The 22,756-nt window shown below is 42.7% G+C and overlaps 1 protein-coding gene across 2 annotated transcripts in view; it reads right to left on the minus strand.

Moving 5' to 3' along the window:
• Positions 1-209: 209 nt before the first annotated feature.
• NAT10 (N-acetyltransferase 10) overlaps positions 210-22,756 on the minus strand; it is a 150,000-nt gene continuing 127,453 nt past the window's right edge. For both annotated transcript variants that reach the window (XM_078684254.1, XM_078684253.1), the window contains 9 exons: positions 22,471-22,519; positions 20,857-20,953; positions 19,295-19,405; positions 17,854-18,026; positions 17,268-17,387; positions 14,767-14,865; positions 5,824-5,897; positions 1,796-1,879; positions 210-574 (listed from right to left, as the gene is read on the minus strand). In XM_078684254.1, coding sequence (XP_078540380.1) covers positions 475-574; positions 1,796-1,879; positions 5,824-5,897; positions 14,767-14,865; positions 17,268-17,387; positions 17,854-18,026; positions 19,295-19,405; positions 20,857-20,953; positions 22,471-22,519 — 907 coding nt within the window. In that variant the 3' untranslated portion in view covers positions 210-474. The remainder of the gene's footprint in view (positions 575-1,795; positions 1,880-5,823; positions 5,898-14,766; positions 14,866-17,267; positions 17,388-17,853; positions 18,027-19,294; positions 19,406-20,856; positions 20,954-22,470; positions 22,520-22,756) is intronic.

The following is a 22,756-nucleotide window of genomic DNA, read 5'->3' on the forward strand; positions in this document are numbered from 1 at the left end:
TTCAGCTTACGAAACATTGCGATCATTTGTACAGCCTCGATACATGCCTTTTTTGTACCCGTTGAAATGGGGCATGTGTGGTGAACTTACTAAGAGGGAGAAACTATTGTCTAAGTTAGTCATCTTTTCCATACACTTGTACAGTGTTAAAAAAAAAATGGATCTCCAAGCGTAGATAAATATGGCACAATAATTAACAGAAGTCCAGATTGTGACATAAAATATTTTATACTTTGAGGTCGAAGCTAGTAGAAAGTCCAGTCCCGTGTGATGTTAAATCAGGCACATCAAGCTCTAGGTTTCTTCGACACAGTTAATCGATACAACTTATCCAATCGCAACATCTGTAAAATAAAATCAACTGAATTATTTTCCTTTATCTGTACAAGGCAGAAAAATATCCCTCTGACAGCGTAAAAAAAGTCCTTATACACAAGTTCCTAGTTTTTTACTGAAGTCCGTTGACTACATTAATCACTTTCCATGTTTCTGTTTCCTATCTTTATTCTTTTTGAACTTCTTCTGTTGCTTGGATCCGTCTTTTTCAAATTTTTCAAATTTTCTCTTTTTGTCGCTGAAAAGAGCAAGAGGTGTGCCATTAAAGAGGAGTATAATAAACAAGTGAAACAACCTTCCACAAACTGCTTTTTCAGGCAAATAGTAAATACCACGCAATACAAAAGATATAGTCCATTTTCTTTTCTTGTTATCAACAGCATCATTCTGAGAGATTATGAGCCATAGATTAAGGGCAACAAAGACCACACACCTGCAACTAGAAACGCTCAATGGTAATGTCCACCGATTCAAGACAAAGACCATGGCACCTATAAACATACTAAAACATTTGACACCTTCGCTGAGACACTATTTTTTGGTGAAATTTATTTCTGTAAAACAGTGGTCTATTTAGCAGATGAATTTGGTACTAAATAGAGGAACCTGTTAGGGATATACCCATGGATATGGACATGTATGATATACACAATTTAAATAAAACACAAGAGTCATTTCTTTAAGCTTTACTAGTAGGCAGTGAACTCGTTTCAAGTGTAGTAACGTTATAGACCTCTGAAGGATGAATGTCTGAGTGGGCCTTACTTGGATCTGAATCTGCAAACTACAAGTAGATATCTGAAAAAGGCACTGAGGCTCTGTGCTACAGTATGACATTCAAGCTTGAGAGCCCAAACCGGTTTTTTTTGTTTTGGTCTTTTTCGCGCACATGGCTGTTGCAAGGCATACTGTGACTTACCAAAAACAGAGGAACTGAAGGCCGCCCATTGTTTACCACTGGCTGCTTTCCTTATCACTAGTATTTATCTGCTTCTCATTTATGTCTTAGCCTGTCAATCATGCGTTTGTGCCTCCCATGGAGCATTGCGTCTTTACAATCTCAATGATCGGCTAGCATCATTGCTTGCTTTTCAAGTACTACATTTTTCCTATTGTGTGAAGCACTCCATTAGAGTGTGTCTGTTTTTGAGCCGTCTCCCTTGTATACATCTCTCACCCTGTTGCGCTCTGTTGCCCGAATGCTTCTCCCTGCTCTCCTCCATCTTGCACTCATCCATGCACTTCTGCCCACTGCTTCCTCCACCCATGCCCACTGTGTTGCTTTACCCCAAGCCCCTTGTTGCTTTCAAGTCCCCGCAAGCACACCATCTTCTGTTGCTTTGTGGTCTATTCACTCTCATAACAGATGCTGGGTAGCATGGCTAAAAAATGTTGACGACGTCAATAAGTCACAAAGGCAAGGCTTATTGGTTTTGCCAATGGTTGTTCTTTTTTTTACCTTTTTACGCTGATAATAGATGTATTCTGACCGGCTTTCTTCAGCACATCATTCCACTCCTCATCCTCGCCTCGGATCATATACCTAAAAACAGAAAGATAAATACTGAGTGGGAGAGCAGGGAGTTTGCCTCTACACTCCAAGAGAGCAACTTGCGGCACTCGCACTCGAGCAATCGCCACCTTCAAACAGCAACGTTCCTTATAGACGAGACGGCCAATGCCAGTGCCACAGCTGAACAAGCAAAGCTGGCACTGCTGGTGGCTGTGCGGGGCGAGGGAAGCATGCAGCTTGTGCTGCCAAAACCAACCTGGTTGCATGGGAGGGAAGGTAAAACTATACACCCTGTGATGTATGTGTGACAAGTGCCTACCTTCCACGTGCAGGGGGTGGTGGCGGTCAGTGGTTTGGGGCTAGCACACCGCTACTACATGCACTGTACCTATGGTGTGTGTGAGGAGGTCTACACTGTTCTTGCAGATGGTAACGTAGTACTTTATGTGGGGGAAGTCTGATCTCCAGATGTACACACTGCATGGGGTGTAAATGTGTAGTGTTTATACTGCTTATGTGTGAAGGATGCTTGCACTGTCACTAACCAATGTATTGGTAGTGAGTCGGCTGTAAATAACTTATAGCTGCTTTGTGTATACGGAAAGTGTGCCCTGCTACTACACATGGCTCAGTGAAAGGTCATATTGCCATCGCTTACACTATACACGTTGTCTTTGTGTTATGGAGGCGTGCAGCCAACCCATACATGTTGTGACGTGGGTGATGTATTTGCGCATACACAACAATGTTACTAACTGACTTCCACTGCTGTTCCCTGTTTCACCTCCTCATTTTGTGAGGGAAGCTGCATTGTTGCTGCTCATGCTCCACTTGCTGTGTGTGTAACAGTTACACAAAAACTACACACTACTGGTGTGTAAGTGCATCCAAGTGTTATATTAATCACTGGTAAAAAAAAAAGTAGCTTTCAATATGTACTGTAATCCTGCACAATCAAGATATAAAGTGAAAAACAATGTGCTGATAACCGGGAAAATATAACAAACCTACCTAAAATTAACACTATCCATTCTCAAGGGGGTACTAAGGTTATAGGTATTCAAACTATGCTCCTAATAGAATGATATTTGATGTAATTCCCACACATTTAGAACTCTGAAAAGCTGTTTCTTTCCTTCGATACCTTCTTCCTAAACTTTAAAAAAAGATTTGACCTAAAAAGCAACTCTTTGTATTGTTTCTTTATTCTTTGGCAGTTAATAAATGTGCTCCTTATCATAACATTTTCTATCCAAGATACGATTAACCCGTTACTTGCAAATCACTGAATAAAAGAAAGAAAAAAATACACAAAGAGTATTAGTTTCATCAAAGGGTAATCACTGAACTCTGCTCCGGCTGCTGAGCAATGCCAGAGTGGTTTCTTCGCATAAACAAAGTAAGCCTCAAATACGAACCTTTGTTACTTAAGTGGATGGTTACATGCGAGTATTAACAGGTACATCGGATCATTATGCGGCCTACCTGAATCTCTAAATTTCGCCTCTACTACTAACCTAGATATTTCTTTCAATGTCAGTTTTTTTTTTTTTTTTTTTGCACGACCTGCCTGTACCTCTACCTTTCGCTTATAATACCAACTTAGATATCTCTTGCGAAAGAGTCTGTTTCAATATTTAGCAGAATGGACCAACACCAACATATGTATTTTTTCAATATAATGAGGGCCAATTACTGCTGCAGTCATTGTGAGAATACCTAATTGTACCCTGAAGAGCTAATGAAAAATAAATAATTGTGTGTCTTATTCTTTTTTTTACCAAGAGAGAACAACACCTTGTTGCCTTTCTGAACTGAGCGGAATCCCAAATCACAGATTAAAGAAATGCGGTCCCAATGTCTTACAGCGGACAATAACAAATACATGTAGGTTGTCACTGGGTCTATGTCTGCATAGGCACTTATGTAACACTAGTGCAAAACTGTAAAAATTACGACCGAATCAGGGGTCGAGGTTCACAAGACAACCCTAGAGAAACCATGGATCAACTTACTTTCTGCAATGTTGCTTAGTACAGAGGTCTTATGAGAACTCCTTCCCATTGATACACTATATTCATACTTTTTTTTCACTAGTGCCACATGATGCTGCACAACTAAGGGCATCTTAGGGCTTCACTGGATATAAAGTATCAGATAAGGGAAATAAGGTATTCATAGAAGAAGCCACATGCTCTGGTGTAATATGACAGATTTTCACGCAGCCACGGACGCTTAGGACGCAGAGGGAAGGAAATGAACATACATATCAAAGGGAAAAAAACAACACACTTCCTTAAGGGCAGAGGTGAGCGGGCGGTAAGAAATCTGACAATGTGGCCCAAGTCTATTACTCTGAGACAAAGCAGTAGTGCTTGGTGAACTGTACTGATTGTCAAGTCGGTGCACTACAAATGACTTTATAAGTGCTGGGGTCTATCCCTTTCAGCTATTGGCCTTCTTTGCCCCGCCTCTCTCAGTCATTGGCTTGAGACTTTGTGTAACAGTCTTGGCTCACACTTGTGGAGTATTCATCAATGGTATTGACTGAGTGTATCCTTTCCCCTCCTCTCGAGTGTTAGCACTGAAGTATAACAGGGACTACTTTACAACTATCTCCCTCTCTCTGCTCTTGCTAGCTCCCTCCTACGTGTTTCACTCTAATCTGCAAACATTGCATGTGTTCACCCATTACAGCCAGACCTATAGGCTCAGCCAATGCTCAGTACTGGTTAGCAGTGTATCAGTTAACCTACACCTACAGCGCTCGTGAACAATTCCAAAGAACTGATGAGCAAAGATCATCCCTACCTCTCACCATGTAAGAACTCGCCTGCAAACAGGCAGCTTAACCAGTGACTACTTGCTCTCATTTATGCAAAACACCTAGTATTGTAGGATAATGATTGCCTCTCGACTAGTTGTAATGTGATTTGTGTAGGACACTTTTCTTGAGGTGTTTCAAATATCGAAGGCACAATATACAACTATTTTCTGTGTCATTCTTACCCAGGCACATTGGTATGAACCAGAAAGAGCTACCTCTCCGTAGAAAAGTGTATTGCAGAAGTTAATCTGATATTGTACTGGAAGAGGCCGGCCTTTATATTTGTAAGAAAAGAGTTGGCACCAGTAGATTGTACATTCATACATGCTGGAGTGTGAGGGCAGCAACCAGCACCCTATTTTGTCACCTGTGGCACTTAAAAAACTTTACACTTTTGTTTCTTAAGATAATATTTGTAAAAGAGCATCGTAGCTTTGTTGTATCTGATCTCTTCTCTAACAAATTTTCAGGAAATATGCCGGGCTTGGCTGCCCATATTTTGCTCCACCAGATTCTTGCTCTTTTCTTTACACTATAAGAGGCAGAAATGCATATACTTGCAAGGTTTACTGGGATTTACCAGTCTTAGGCGATCCTTATCTATGTCTCTTATATTTTTTGTTCCATACTTTCTTCTGTCTGTGGCCTGGGCACTACTAGTGTATTTCGTAGCCTTTGAATCTTTTTTAATAAAGTGTTCAATTCAACAACTGGAGCCACCATGCTGGTTATCTTTTCTTGGAAGGATGAAATTCTGCCCGTTAGGTGCAAACCACATCTGCCACCTGTTTATTTTCATAACATTCTATTAAAGTTAGAACTGGTTGATTATTTCAACAGCACATCAGTGTTTCTACATATCAGATAAACATTAAGTGACAAAACAAATTTAAAAAGTCGGTAGTAGAAGGAGCAGTCATATACCTACTGCATTTAAATTGCATGATCAGAAATATCATACAGCGAGTCGGTCGTATTCCACACTTTTCCATACGTTTTTCAATAAAGGGAGTAACCCTCAATGGATACCATGTTGCTTTAAAACATATCTCAATAGTTTTTTTGGTAAGACCAATGTTAACGTATCTAATCTAAAAATTCACAATTAACAATTCAAAAGGGGTCAAGTGCTTAAATGTGATCTTACTGAGTGAGGTCCATGCCCTTCAGTTTTGCAGTTTCTTGGTTGTGTTTATCCTGGAATTCCCTGGCAGCTTCCTCCTGGATAAGGGAGAGAATAATAAAAAGAAATCAGGACAACAAGGAAAGGATCCTTGACAGGGGATGGTATGAAGAGGAGATGGATAGACAGGACTAAGGATAGAAAGCACAATTTTACTTCTCTGTAACCATCAGTTTTCAGCTAATATTCAGCTCACATGTTTTGCACTCTATTTGTCTTGTGTTAAGTCGAGCATATTGCACATTGCTTTTTTCACCAGTCTTTTGTTTTGGCTTCAGGAAAGACTACCGATTGCTGTACTAATACTGAAATGCAGTCAACTTACCGCACATAAGACAAGTTTATATCAATACAAGAGCTGTATAAGAGAAAATAAGGTAAAAGCGATGGACACCGAGATAGGTTTGACTGCTGCAGTGAAACAGCCTGAAGGTGCAGAGAAGGTAGTATAGGGGGGTTGTATGATGGGGACGAAAGGGCACGATTGGACATTGTGTACTAATGGGTTGAATCTAACCAGAAGGACAAGTGGATCACCCAGCGAGTTCTTTTGTAGGGGCCTCGTAGCAAACAGTGGTCACTGAGGAGCATTCTGTGTGAAAATGTAATTTTCCATGGGAGTCATAGAGCCAGCAACACGCGTGCATTTCAATTGGGTAACAAAGTTTATTGCTGGTACGTCATTTTTCAGACACAGGAAAGTTGAGCAGGGAGGCCTTTTCAAGGAGTCTACAGGGTTTAAACTCAGACACAAAATGACACAGTAGATATGTAAATGGAAAACCAAGAGGTTCTAGTCTATTATGGAGCAGTGAAACAACTCTCAACATTTTTTTAGCTTTTACATCTCGTTATGCACTACAGAGGTGCTAGACAATAGAATACACTATAGCAAGTTTCAATGGGATCGCTCTTTTGGGGACAACCGGACAACTCAGTGTGTTTGATACCTTGTGGCTGAGTTTTCATAAAATGCTTACAATTCATTCAGCCACAAACAAGAGCCACACTGTAATAAAAATGACTAGTGAATGTTAAGGTGCCAAAACTTACATTTTCATTCCAGGGCACTACAAGGAAAGTGCTAGCCTTTGCTCAGTTATAGCACAGTTCAATTGGGAGCAGATAAAGGTCTCTCAGTTTTTTAAAGGAGGCCGATGCAACAATGGGTCGGCACCCAGAGTTACACCCCCTGCGGCTGCACAGTTTTAGGTAACCATGTCTCAAAAAGGGCCAGCTAGTCACTGCCAATGATTTTCAATGGAGGGGGCACCCGCAGAGCTGGAAGAACTCATCAGCTTCACTAGTGCCAACCTACAACTAGACTTTAAGGTTAGAGCCCAACTACCAGTTAAAACTCTGGAACCCTACCAGTCAGATTAGTTAGAGTTCAAACACTGCAACACTACTAGTCCGATAGAAACAGTGGGACCCTACTAGTCAGATACATACGAGTACCACTTCTGCAACATTTCCAGTGAGACAGATAATTACAACTCTTCTGTACCTGCAAAAATAGCAGCAGCCAAAAGGATATAAGGCAAACTGCAGGGCTGAAAGGTAAAATTACCTGAATGCCTTTGGCCTGATATGACAGATACAGATACTATGACAGTATGGGTCGGTTAGGGACAATGACGATAAACACAAATGCAGGCCAGCATAAGTGTCTCCAACCAGACATTAGCCCAAGGAGCATCTGTGACTCTAGCCAGTTGTGCTACAAGAATCTCTAAGTGACTTTGCAATTCTCTCTTTGACATCCATGGGATCTGTGGTCTACTGAGCCTAATGCAGGTTTTCTGCCTCCAGGGGTCCTATCTCCATCCTGAGCTGCCCAGCTCCTTCTCGCCTGCTCTCTCTCAGCAGAAATTATTCTCTAGGTTTAAAGGCTTATTCCCTCATCATTAAAAGGAGACAGTTAAAGTGAAAAGATAGTCCATATCAAATGTCTGCACTATACTCGAGAGCAGTTTTGTATTAGTTGGGACAGGAACATGCATTGCTGACTGGAGGCAGCCAGTATTTTTTCCACCTTGGAAATACCAGAGGGAAGACTAGCAAGCATGGGTGTGCTCCCTTTAAAATAAAAATCTTCCTCCAATTAGGAGGAGCTGTAACTTTTCCATTTGGCCTGATTTCTATGGGTGCTAGGACAGACAAGTCCAAAATGGGTTGAGGATTAGAACAAGTCACGGGCAATATGTTTATCTGGTCTGTATTCCTTCTCAGCAATGTTGTGATCCCCTTGCAGCTGGAGGTAGTTGTTTCAGAACAATAAGCATTGCACAGCAATCGAGTGTTGCACTTGCGACGAGTCTAGATCTGGTAAAGGGATACTTTTTCCAAGTCATTAATGGCTCTGTATCTGAGAAGTGTCCTAAGTAGCTCAAACTATTTCTCAGCATAACACATACAACTAATGGTGTATAAAGTGTTGTGGCATCTCACATGTGGCAAATAGGGGTCATCAGACAAGGAAGGACAAGTATGATACAGCCCACCCATGACATGGCGGTTAATTGCATTTAGGCTATACTGGTATTCACTTTGCTGTTTGTGGGGAACCAAACACGGTCATGGTCTTGAGCAGCAGAGACAATGGTATCTACCAACATTACCTTCCATCATTATCACCAAAGACACCTGGCTCTTTAGGGCACAAGTTTATTATTTTTTTTTAAAATCTTTTAATTGAAATATAAACATATAAACAAGCAAGGCAAAGAGATATGTTACACGAAGTACCAATTCAAGTGGGGAAGGAAAGACAATACAACAAATTCAGCAATCAGTATATGGAAGGGGAGGGGGGGGGGGGGGGGAAAGACAGGGCCAAATCAATATACATACAAGAAAATAATCAGAATGCAGGGTCAGGGGGGAGGTGGGACATCAGTGTTTTCTATTATGGGTGGTGCGCAGATCTCGCCACGATAACTATTCCAAGGTCCCCACACTCTGCAAGGACACAAGTTTTAAAGTACAAGGCATTATATTGCCTAGAATTAAAGTTACGGGGTATAGTGCCGCAAGACGATATCAATGGCAGAAGGAGTAGTATATAAATGCATCTAATATAACAAATAAAGATCTTGAATCAAGCAATGCTGGATTCTACACTGGCAGTATTGTATACTGATGGAGAGAAAGTGCAAGGATGCGCTATATCCAATCTCCTCTACATTTCCAAACAATAATTGTCAGTTATTAGCAGCTATACAAGTCCTCAACAACAAGACAAAACTGAACTCTAACTCACTCAAAAACTATTCAAATAAATATAGGCTTCCAAAGATTTATAAAACTTTTTTTAAACAAACAATGATGTAGCTTACAAAAGTATGTGACAAGTGGGGTGACATTCAATCGAATTTGACCAGGTCTGTGAGAAATGTTAATTGTGCTGGAGTAGTTTCCTCTCCTGGATCCCACTTTTATATTCAGAACACCTAGCCCGGGTATTGAGGAATACCCGGGATAGGGGGTACTTCTGCACAATTTCATCTCCAACGTGGTACACGGCAGGCTTCTCCTTTAATCTTCACTGTGGTCTATAGCCCCTTGCGGTCTGTCTCAGAGGAGACCCACTCAGGGCACGGAGATGGATCCCTAACTGGGTAGATATAGTTTCACTCTATGCGAATAGCATATTGTTCAATATAGCCAGTCCTGTTCCCAACTTACATAGGATTATGCATATATTCACAATATTTCTCCGCTACTCCGGATATTCTATCAATTATGATAAGTCACTGATTTACATCCTACATGGGAAGGCTCCTACTTTACCCAAAGACTGTGGAGTTAGGAAGACTGTGGAGTTAGGGTGGTTACAGAGGTATAGCGCTACTTCTGGATTTTTGTCACCTGGGATCCGCCAGCCTTTCGCACTCACAATATGGAGACCCTGCTTGCTCGGCTGCGGGCGGATAGCCAATCCTAGAGGACCTTGCCCCTATCCCTCCTAGGAATAACAGCCCTTTTTAGGTCGAGGACCTAAAGGCTGCGCTTGCGCAGTCTGGGGTCGGAGATTTAATGTCTCTTAGTGTGCTGTTTAACCCGCCTCCCTGCCCCGTCTCTCCTCCATTGGCTGGCTTCCTAAACTGAGGCCAGCCATTGGAGGAGAGATGGGGGCGTAAGTTTTGCTGTTCTTTCGCCAGTGACGTCATTCGTCACTCAAAACAACAAATACACGCCCCCGAATCCGAAAATGGTCAGAAGCTTGCGGCCGCCATTTTGGTTCCCTGTTGAGGAGTCCGCATCTCTGCTTTCCTTCCCTCCCCAGTCAGTCCGGGCTCCGGTGCAGTTCAGGGTCATATTTCCGCGCCCCTGTCTCACGTCGGTCCCCCGCGATCGCCCTTCCAAGTTCCCTTCTGCCTTTACCTCTGCGGCTCGAGTGTGCCCTCCCTCCCGAGAGCATGCACGCGAGAAGCACTAGCACTGCTGCGCCGCCATTTCAGCGTGGGTGAGGAACAATTACAAGGTGAGTACTTGTCATGGTTGGCTCTGCTGTTTGAGTGGGGATCTCGGGGGCTGCTGAAGATGAACAGCGCTGCTGCATGCACTTTGCTATCCGTGTATCTCCGAAGACACACGTGTGGTAGGAACGTGACCCCGAATCCTGACTGGCCGATGTTAGGGAGACTATGGGGCGAGCAGCCGATGGAGCAAAGTGCAGCTGCACGCACCTTGTGTGCCCCGGGGTGTACAATCACCTCGTGGTTTGGATCGCAGTGGGATTGGGCAGTGGCAGAAGGCAATGAGTACAGCGGCACCACTGTGCTCTGAGGCGCGGAGATATCACTGTCTTCCCGTGTCCTACTCCAGACACGAGTATGTCTCAGTGGCAGCGGTGTCGGCAGCAGCCATTTTTGTGCAGACTCCCTGTTAATGATAGCAAAAGTCCTTCCTGTAAGTGCTTGTAGTAAATGTTATCCTACAGCAACTCACTGAAGGCTCAAAGTACTTCTATCAATCAGTGCACCTGCCCTGCTCACCGACACTTATTTTATCAACCCCAGACAATGAGAGGCTGAGCGGGAACCTGTCATCAGCAGGACCACAACTAGCTATGCCTCCGTACCCTATATTGTATGATGTGATAGATATGGGTTGAAACACTATAATATGATCTGATCTGAAAAAAGCTTCCTGCCAATGAAGAAAGCGTTGGATTACAAAATAGCGCTTTCTTATGACACCCACATAAAAGTCTGATCCCACCTGTGCTCCCCTTCATTTTAAAATGGCTTTCTTTTTCACAGTGTTAGGTATCAACCATTGGCTTACAAAATGCGTCATTTAGTGGAAATATATATTTACACATTTTATACATGTATGCGCAGGGTTGGAAGGCTGTGCCTGTGCGTTGCAATACTTTGCACACACCACAAGTCACGTAACCTTTTCAAAGGTGCTTGTTTTCCTTACCTCGAGGTGTAGGGGCTGAAAGGATGAGTGGGTTCTGTCAGGGCTCAAAGTGCAGACAGACCAGGCCCACCGGGGACTTGCTGCTTACACAAAACCCTCTTCAGCAAGCGCATTTACCCACTCAGCAGTCTTGCCGCCTACAACCACTTTATGGTTTCACTTTTAAGCAGACGGGATGCTCCGGTGGTTGGCCTCGGATGTGCGTTGCAGAGTCAGCCGGCTCACGACTAACCTGAGCCAAAAGCAACCCTGCTGTCATTAGCATGATATCAGTGTCATGATTCGTCGTGCTTGCTGCCCCCTGTTCCGTTGTGCTTGCTGCTGCCCCCTGTTCCGTTGTGCTTGATGCCCCCTGTTCCGTTGTGCCTTGATGCCTCCTGTTCCGTTGTGCCTTGATGCCCCCTGTTCCGTTGTGCCTTGATGCCCCCTGTTCCGTTGTGCCTTGATGCCCCCTTTTCCGTTGTGCTTGCTGCCCCCTGTTCCGTCGTGCTTGCTGCCCCCTGTTCCGTCGTGCTTGCTGCCCCCTGTTCCGTCGTGCATGCTGCCCCCTGTTCCGTCGTGCATGCTGCCCCCTGTTCGGTCGTGCTTGATGCCCCCTGTTTGGTCGTGCTTGCTGCCCTGCCCCCTGGCTGTGCTTGCTGCCCTGCCCCCTGGCTGTGCTTGCTGCCCTGCCCCCTGGCTGTGCTTGCTGCCCTGCCCCCTGGCTGTGCTTGCTGCCCTGGCCCCTGGCTGTGCTTGCTGCCCTGGCCCCTGGCTGTGCTTGCTGCCCTGGCCCCTGGCTGTGCTTGCTGCCCTGGCCCCTGGCTGTGCTTGCTGCCCTGGCCCCTGGCTGTGCTTGCTGCCCTGCCCCCTGGCTGTGCTTGCTCCCCTGCCCCCTGGCTGTGCTTGCTCCCCTGCATCCTGGCTGTGCTTGCTTCCCTGCCCCCTGCCTGTGCTTGCTTCCCTGCCCCTTGCCTGTGCTTGCTTCCCTGCCCCCTGCCTGTGCTTGCTTCCCTGCCCCCTGCCTGTGCTTGCTTCCCTGCCCCCTGCCTGTGCTTGCTTCCATGCCCCCTGCCTGTGCTTGCTTCCATGCCCCCTGCCTGTGCTTGCTTCCCTGCCCCCTGCCTGTGCTTGCTTCCCTGCCCCCTGCCTGTGCTTGCTTCCCTGCCCCCTGCCTGTGCTTGCTTCCCTGCCCCCTGCCTGTGCTTGCTTCCCTGCCCCCTGGCTGTGCTTGCTTCCCTGCCCCCTGGCTGTGCTTGCTTCCCTGCCCCCTGGCTGTGCTTGCTTCCCTGCCCCCTGGCTGTGCTTGCTTCCCTGCCCCCCTGTTCCGTCGTGTTTGCTGCCCCCTGTTCCGTCGTGCTTGATGCCCCCTGTACCGTCGTGCTTGCTGCCCCCTGTTCCATCGTGCATGCTGCCCCCTGTTCCGTCGTGCATGCTGCCCCCTGTTCCGTCGTGCTTGATGCCCCCTGTTTGATCGTGCTTGCTGCCCTGCCCCCTGGCTGTGCTTGCTCCCCTGCCCCCTGGCTGTGCTTGCTCCCCTGCCCCCTGGCTGTGCTTGCTTCCCTGCCCCCTGGCTGTGCTTGCTTCCCTGCCCCCCGCCTGTGCTTGCTTCCCTGCCCCCTGGCTGTGCTTGCTTCCCTGCCCCCCGCCTGTGCTTGCTTCCCTGCCCCCCGGCTGTGCTTGCTTCCCTGCCCCCCGGCTGTGCTTGCTTCCCTGCCCCCGGCTGTGCTTGCGTCCCTGCCCCCTGGCTGTGCTTGCTCTCCTGTGTGTGTATGTGGCTCTGGGTGTGTGTGTGTGTGGCTCTGGGTGTGTGTGTGTGTGTGGCTCTGGGTGTGTGTGTGTGTGTGGCTCTGGGTGTGTGTGGCTCTGGGTGTGTGTGTGTGGCTCTGGGTGTATGTGGCTCTGGGTGTGTGTGTGTATTAAAGGTAGAGCTATTGGCATTGCTCATGACTTTTTATTTTTATTTTTTAAATCATAAATAAATGGGATTGTCATTTACATTGCCAATAGCTTAATTGTTAAATAAATGGCATTGTCATTTACAATGCCAATAGCTTAATCGCTCGCAAATGCAGGACCTATTGGCAATGTAAATGACAATGCCATTTATTTATGATTTAAAAAAAAATAAAAAATTCAAGAGCAATGCCAATAGCTCTACCTTTAATAATGCTGAGACCATTGCATTGTAAATGCTTGTTATAATGATGGCTTTGTCCAATTTCTCTACTTACTGTCAATTACGCTCTATCCGATCCGCCACTCCTACAGTCCAGGCCGTGGACGCAGAGAACCGGACATTGCTATGGGATGTTTCATAGTTGTTATTACTCATGCACAACGATGGTTAAAATGGGTAGGGTGAATTGTAGACTATGCTCTAAAAACTGTGGTCAGAAAGAGTTATTTTTTTTTACTTTCTCTGAGACTGTCCATCTCTGCAAAGCTATTGGTAAGCAGTGGTTACATGTCTTTACTCAGTTTGTGGTAGTGCTATGACGCCATCGGCTAAGTGGTATCTTCTTAAAATCTGGCCTGAAACAGATCTTACCCAAATGATCCGCAATAGGCTGAAATTGTGCTTGATGGTTGCAAAACAAAATATTGTGAGACTGTGGAGTGCCAAGCAGTCACCCCTTTTGTGAGACCGGAAATAGGACATGGAGTGGTGTATGCAAGCGGAGCAGGTGATCTATGAGGGCAGGGGGCGCCCACAAATGGACTAATATTAGGGTACAGTGGAATGCTTATCGTAGGAATCTATGTGCTCCTATAGTGGGCTCTGGCCGTGGGGTTTTGAACCAGGTGGCTCTGGGTACTGTGTTAACCTTGTGATGTAGGCGGAGTGGACTGCTAGACCACTTTAATGCTTTTGTAAACAATCTTTTGAATCTCTGTGGTTTAACAATATGGTTGTTATTTCTCAGTCACCAAAGTGCTATTTGCTGAATACTTAATAAAAAGAACTTTAAAAAAAATTATGCTGGAGTAATTGGCACAATTTTGATAAATGTGTGAAAAAACGTAGGTGAAACGACTGAGATTAAACCATTATGCCATTGTGCAATTTCGGGGGGAAACGAAAATTTTACTGCTTTGGTAATTTTTTTTTATGCGAGTAGCATTTCATGTCAATTTCTCAATCAAGCTGACAAGTAATTTTTTAGTATAAAACTACAAATCCGAGCTCAAGCAGCAGTGATTTAAATGCGAGTAACCAGAAATAAACTAAACATTAAATTTTCACTGGTAATTTTCTTGTTTGGGTAATTTAAGTACAAGATGCATTTCTCATAATTACGTGTAATTTAGCGCAATTATGCTACAGCAAACCACACGGGTTTCACATATACCTCTAGAATTGACCTGCAAAACCCACAAACTAACTGAACAGTTTACTGGGAAAATATAATCTTCAATACATCTCGTGTGCAAATGAAAACATTTTCACAATCGATAGGGCAAACATTTTTTTTTTTAAAAAGCACGTCTCACCAGATCCTCATTTAAGGATCGCAAGGTTGGCTCCATGACAATCTCCTTAGTTGCCACCATCTGCGCCTCCACTGATTTTTCTAGGATTCGGTTAAACAGCTATGTACAAATGAGATAACAAGTTCATTATTAGGTTTAAACATATCCAGAAAGACATGGCAACAATGGGATAGCAACCCCGAATATCAAATTTTTTAATCTACTGATGATGGCTTAGAATAAGAAATAAACTGAGCAAGATTCAATTAGACCATGTTGTTGCTTGAACAAGTTTTTTTAATATCCCCTCTTTGAGGTTGCCTGGTCAGTGGAGAGAGATCTTTTTGACTCTTTCAGCAAAACATATAGGAGATACATATATACACTTTTTTTTTCTTTTCATTCCTTGCTTCGGCAAGCTGCCAAATCGCCGGTAGTGCTCATATTGTAGCGCTCCGCCACAACTGAGAAATGATCAAAAAAACTCCTGTTTCTTGTATAAGATAAAGAAACCACAGCACTTCAGTGAAGTTTATTCCATTTTCTTTATTATTATTTCGGAAGAAACATCTACGCGTTGTGATGCCCCTGCACATTGGTCACGATGTAGATCTACAGTGCTGTGGTTTCTTTATCGTATATGAAAATATATATATATTCTACAACTATTCACAAAAGTTGCATATACTAGTAACACCTGTGAAGAGATTGCATTAAGTGCACGAGAGAGACCTACATTAATACCGACTTCACCATTAGTTTATTTCCCAAGTAAAATTCTGTATATTGTCTTCCAAATGTTTGTGGACCAGATGACGAATTACAACCAATTTTGTATGTATGGGCAGAAGAATACTTTGACCTCACCCTACCACATACATCCCTCTATGGCGTCAGACTAATTTCCACAACTTTACAGTAAGTAGGGTGTGTGTGAGTGTATATATATATTTTTTTCCAACAGTTTTTATAGTATTTCACAACTTTAAACATTTCCTTCAGCTCTGCTATCCTCTAAATGAGAACTCCACAAGTCTTACAGTGCAGATGCCCATACGATATACAGCAAATTAACCACAAAACCATGTACACAGTAGTGATCCTCAGCCAGTGGGTGGCGGGTTTTCAGGCCCTTGGGCCCTCCAGGAGAGCAGAACATACATTCTCTCATACAGTAGCTGGACCAGCAGTATTTGGAAGGACCCCCACAGAGAGGGGTGGGGATACGTATGGATACTCCCACTTGTCCGTTGATGCCAAAATAACAAATCTGAGTGTTTATTGCTCTTACAGCCCTATACATTTTCTTAGGCAACCACTGGCATATTTTTTTTAACAGTGTTGAAAAAATGACTTTATTTTCATAAAATTGAAAACGCACTCCTAGAAACGAGGTTCTGTGGGCATGCCAACGTTAATGTTACTCATTACAGCGTTTATTTCTATTTCTAATGCCAAAATTCCCAATGGGAGCAAAAATGGAGGAATCCAGTTTTGGGCTGCAGTAATAATTTTACTGACTCTTGACAAATATGCACACAAATGTTTATGATGCAACAATAGTGACTTTTTGGGATAAAGTTTTGAGTACTTTTACAGATTTTTGTGATCTCAGTTACTAATCGCTCCTTATTGGGAATTTAAATTGAAAGCCAACTTTTCAGGCCCCTCCTTTCAGTATAACTAAGTCATCACCACCTGTCCAATATGTAATTAACATTTCGAAATTGGAGGTAAGCACAGCAATTTTTTTCTCGAAATGTCTTGTGAAATCCAACAAAAACACTTTTTGAGCTCAAAGTGGGATCTAACCATAACTACAGTGGTTTCACCACCTTAGTAATAAATAACAATAAAGAGTCTGCCAGGCAGATGTAATTCCATAGCAGATAGCTGTATACCTGAAAAGCTTCTCTTGCTTTCTTTCATGTAGCTACTTTTACTATTATAAGGTTAGAGTGCCGTCAAAATTGGTCCCATTTGGGTACCATTTTTCTCTAAAGTAATTGATTTATTCACATTAAATAATGAAAAATAAAATAAGCATTGAAATAGACCTTTAATGCGGAGCAATTTTCATAGGTGGCGGAGATGAGCATTCCCCAAAAGGCTTTATACCGGTTGTACATCAACATGACTATGTGAGAGTCTATTGAGGCCTTTTAATGTTTTGCTCTTCGTTTAAACCATGAAAGTATGCTTATTCTTGGTACAACAGGATAGGAGGGTTAATGATTTCCTATAAACAGAGTATCCCATGACTTCAACGTTACACAGCTATCATTCTGGAAAGACTACTCATCCATTTCTATGGCTCATAAAAAATAAACCGCTATTCTTAAAGAGCGCGAAAATCATTATGGCAAATAGCGAACACTTGCATCCCGAATCTGAAAAAATGTGCCCAAATGAAACTAAATCCACATAGCATTCTCTGGAAGGCATTATCAAATAGAATATCAGTAACTGTGAGGCCTGAGATGAAACAACCCACAGTTCAATATTTCGGAGCGGTACTGTACCTGGACAAATTTACGTATAATCCTGTTGAACAGCCCCATTAACTGGCTAACCGGAAGCTCGATCTCCTTTTCAAGTTGGTCCATAGTTTTATGCTGCAGTCCAACACCTACAAGAAGAGCCTGGCAAAAAAAAGAAAATGACATTTCTAATGGCATCTAAGCATGTGAAGTTCTAAATACCAACCAACAGCAAATCAAGTATACAAGATACCCCAGCAGCTTTTGAATGCATACTTGCGGCTAAAAAGGTCCCTTTTTAGTTATTTCCTATTGTGCAGAAGTAACTAAGAAGAAGCAGAGCAGGCCATGCTGAATACTTAACAATATCATCATAAGCAAGACATACAGTATGGTCTGGTTGGGAACAGCTTACAGCAAGGAAAAAGGGACTGGATAGGGTGACATCTAACTGACTGTCTTGGAGTATTTTTTATATGACAATGCACATTCTTAGAAAATTAGCCACAGCTGGATAGTATGCTCATTTGACCCCAGTCACCAGGTACACAGGTCTCTTAGAGACTCTATCACACCCTCAGAGGAATGGTACTCCCAAAAAAGAATGACCCCTGACATGATCACATACAGACTGTGCTGGTGATAAGTTCATGTCGCCGAGCTGCTGCAGAAAAAACATCTTTGACAGCACAGGAATGAGGTCCATTATCAGATGATAATCCACCATGTTTCTGGAGTACATCTCTAGACGCTTCAGGTCGTACGGAATGAAGACAGCCTCTAGTTCTGATCGACTAATAACTGAGAAGGGGAAAGGTAAGTGTCTCAATTTAAGTTATACATCTTTTGGCATTCGGATTCCCAAGCAATGACATACACAACTGTACTCAAGTGTTCATGTATAGGGCTCTAGAAAAATACACTGTGAATTTTTTCCACTTGAGTTTCACAAACGTTGAGGAAATATTCGAGATATACTTATAAACAACAGATAGAATACCTCACAAGTATACAACAGTGCAGGTACACTTTCAAGGTGGGAACCACCTTACTAACAGCTACACTCCATTACTTTCAAACTCCATATCTTAGGATGTACCCATCCCAAACAGCTCAGATACTCCACTTTTCAATAAGCTCACAGCAACTGTGCAAACCTGTGTAAACTTGTGCAAACTTCACTGTGCTGCACTGAGAAGTGCAGAGGCAGGTGGGTGTGATGGCTACATGGAAGTAGTCATGCATACAACAGTTCATTCCACAACATAATTAGACTGCCCAACAAAACATGATACAACAGTGAGCACACAGCACAGATTTCATAGAGCTGGGTAACACAATGCTCACAGCAGTATCAAATAAAACAATAAACAATCGGAATTCCAACAGAACACATTAGTCAGAATAAAAAGTGCCCAACTAAGGTCAGGGGCATTATGCATATCTAGACCTGATCAGACACTCTCCAATAAACAATATATTTCTTTGACACCAACCAAACACTGTATAGCTTGACTAATATAAGGAGACACGGTGGACACTATGAAGACACTGCAGACTCAGTTACTGCATACATTTACCGCTAGCCGGACATTGCCTATACCAATCACTCTCACACACACACACTCATTTCTAGAAATCTTTGCATAAACACACCAAAAAACAAAAACTATTGCAATACACTCACAAATACCTACATGAAATAATAAATATATTTAGACTTTAGTTGAAAGTACCCAGTCTACACAATGCTGCAAGGCCATACTAGTGGCGATACAGAACTAATAAAACTATACAAATCTTTAACACAACTATCACCATTGAGGCACAAAATCCACAATTTTTTCCTTTCCCCAGAGATAAACTCACAAGCCTCTTCACATGGAGATGAACGGAATCATTAGATAATTTAAATGTTTAACCTTTTATTGTCAGTTCATTTGTACCACATACGGCTAAAGGAGGTCATAAAAATGTACAAATAACATCTTTATTCAACATCTCGGTAATAAACTTTAAGAAGAGTCTACTGCTAATTCCAAGAATAAGCGGTAGATATGGGCACTCACCGGAAGAAGACGATTTCTTGACATTCTTGTTCTGCAGAATGTTCAGCGCTAGGGCAGGAGAGAAACTACTGAACTGATACGAAAGCAGAGACAGGAACCGCCTCCTGAAGTCTACAAGTAAAACACAGACATGAGATATTTGAGGGTACTTATGAATCACTCAATGAATGAGGCAACCCCAGATTTCTCATGCAGCTATTTAATACAATTCTCTTTTCATTTTGTTCAGATCATGCCCCTGCAATATGTTAACAGTCTCAGAGCAAAGAAGCATTCTTTTCTTCCTTAACAGAAGACAACTTTGTTTGGCAAGTAATTCTCTTAACAAATGTACCACAGAGAAAAGACAACACAGAGGAAAGTTGTATACCCATATGAATAAACAATAGCATTCAGAATTCTGTGCTGGTAAATACTGCAAACCTTTAAAAGTCAAAAGACCGCAATTTGATATATGATTTCTTTTGCAAGATGAAACTCCAACATGGAATTTAGGAAATGCACAGTGCTAATTCTTAACCTGCGGAATCATAAAAGGAATACATATTGTGCACGGCCTTTCAGAGGAGGATGTCCTAGTGGTAGTGGATGAAAAGCCAAGGTGTCTGACAATCACTTTAAAGAGGACAGCAGAATTTCTACTTGCATTTAATGTGGGTCACCGTTCAAAGAACAATTACAGCTAAGTCTCCACGTAAACAGAAACAATGGGTCAGCGTTGCAGGTTGAGCAGGTCAACAACAGTGTTCTCCTCTGAACATGGGTAAATCTTGCCCTTTATTTCAGAATATTGTGTACCAATAGAATTAACGAAAACCACCGAATTACACTTATTACACTAACAACAAGCTTTTTTTAAATAAAAAGTTAAGACAAAGAATAATTTGTGCAAAGTTGGGAAAAAAGTGAAACATTTTGCACTTCATTAATCAAAATTAAATTTCTACGCATGTGTCAGAAACAGGAACAGACATTACAAGTTGATAAAGTATTTTGCAACGGACAGAAGATTCAATTATATGAGGCAGTTGGGACTAGATCTGTGATTTTGCGTTCCACATTCACCAACTCTGCCACTAGCTCACATCCCAATACTTCGCATTTCTTCAAATGCATTGGTAATGTCTTAACTGGTCTGAGGCTTCATAACGGTCAGCCAATTGGAAGTGTGTGGTAAGAATTAATCTGCAGGGGGAGGCAACCTGTGCTTGCCACGTAAACTGGAGCCTAATTTGAAAATAAAGATTTTTGGAAGGCTAATGTTTTTTTTTACTATGTCCCATGAACTTATTAATATTTACTTGCTAGCAAACTCTACATTGCGACATTTTGAGCACACAGAACCACATACCACTCAATGATATTTGACAATCTCTCATGCTGCACAACGGTTATTAGCAGAGTAAGCTAGAACAATAAAATATTAAAATATCATACTGGAATTAAACAAGTGCTCATTTCGGAAGAGCCTTCAAATTCCAAGGGTTGAGCAAAGAATTGCAGAGCCAACCAATGCTAACACTCCGTGTCCAAACATATACATACATGCCTGCACTGATTACCTTTCCAGAAAGCGGTGAGCCAAGGTTCCCGTTCGGTATCCTCGTCCTCGCTCAGCGTCTTCAGCATTATGCACGAGTGCTCACCAGTAAGGTCATTCTGTCGGACACAAGTTACATTTAGACTCTTCATAAGTGTCGAGGACACCTTACATTGATCAAATATATTTGCCAAGTGTACATCATTTGTATTGCAAAAGCATTAGCTCTGGGTAAAAGCAGTCGCTGACCGCTGCCCATGCTCTGGTTGGTTATTTATTGGTCTCAATGGCTGCTGATAATGGAGTTCAACATGCTCCTTTTGGAAATGACCTGGGGGGTTGGCTGAAATGCACGTGTGAAGAACAATTGACTTACGTTCGGTAACGCCTTATCTGCTAGAGATATGATTTAGCAGCAGATTCCTTGCCTTTGAATTTTCCAAGTGTCAGACTAGATCCGGAAGATTGGTCACCGAGCAATACCCCTGTACACCAGTAAATGGCGATGGTCAGATCCATGTGGTGTCGTCCTTGCCGAAAGTGACATCTGTATCACCTATATAGGCGCCATCTCGGTGTACTGAGTTCAGTGACTATCACAACTTTCCACCCCATCCCAGTAGTGATGCATCTGCCACAACTGTGTGGTCCGGTTGGGGGAAGGGAGATTCACCAAATGCTGCCCCCACTGATACTGTAGACCCCACTGCAGAGCCTGCATTTGCCATCTGGCATGTGTCACTAGCAGGATGCAGGAGCCCATGAGACCCAGCAGCCTCAGTCATTATCACCAAAATCCAGGATAGAGGCTGAAACATCGGTATCATAGCCTGAATATCCTAGATTCGCTGTTCGGGAGGATAGGCCTGAAACTGCATTATGTCCAGAATAGCTCCAATGAAAGGGTCCATCTGAGAGGGAGTTGGGTGTGAATTCGGCACATTGATAGTGAACCCCAGCAAATGCAGGAGGTGCTCCGTAGTCTGGAGGTGTGAGATGACAGCCTGGCGCAAGTTCTCCTTAAATAGCCAGTGCTATCCCTACACCTTGTGAGATATGAAATGCTTTGAATGTGGTATAGCGCTTAGAGCTACAACACACATCGGGTGTTTGTTTGGTGTGTCCTTATGCTTGGAGTAGTTTGGCTTTTTGTAAACAGACCAATTAGACCAATTAGATATTATGTGTGGGGTATGCTTTGGCTGGTTTCTAATGAGTCTTCTTGACATCTGTTCTGTAAAATACACAATATGGACTCTTTTTTTCAACAAAATAAAGACATAGTAAGTTTTCTTGAAATGTGTGCTGTAAAATGCAAGTTTAAAACACGTTTTGAAATGTTGTTATCACAAGGTGAGACCCCCTCTACCACATTTTAATTCAGGATCACTCTCTGCACGCACTCGTGCAATGTACGCTTGTCCAAACTTTCTTTCCATCCCATTTAAAACGCATCAGCCACCCCTGATTTAAAATACTTTGCAGCACATTTAGTAAAAAAATCAGGAATCCTCCTATTAGATTATTTTAGTAATACAGTATGAAAATGTAAAAAACTAATAGCACTATTAGTAATATTCTAAAATAATTTGTCCATGGCTCTAAACATATTTTACAGTGGACATAATGGACTTACTGGAGTCTGTCTGAGATAAACTGGAACAAACCCTCCACGCTTCCAAAACCTGAAAGAATAAATCAAACACGTTTACGAATTATATTTAAAATTAAGATTAGAATTAAAAATATTTTTTTACAATAGCCTTCCCATAAACCTAAACAAAGTGTTTAAACCAAAGTTAAGTTGGAAATGAAAGACATTGCTAGGAAAAGTATATATTTAAATGTATGTGCTGGCTAGTGAATAGTGTATTTTCTTATGGGGATGTGTGGCTGAGAAAAGGTCTAAAGAGGTGTGAAAG

This window comes from Lissotriton helveticus, chromosome 3_2, assembly GCF_964261635.1.
Source record: "Lissotriton helveticus chromosome 3_2, aLisHel1.1, whole genome shotgun sequence".
In the NCBI taxonomy this organism is placed as follows: domain Eukaryota; kingdom Metazoa; phylum Chordata; class Amphibia; order Caudata; family Salamandridae; genus Lissotriton; species Lissotriton helveticus.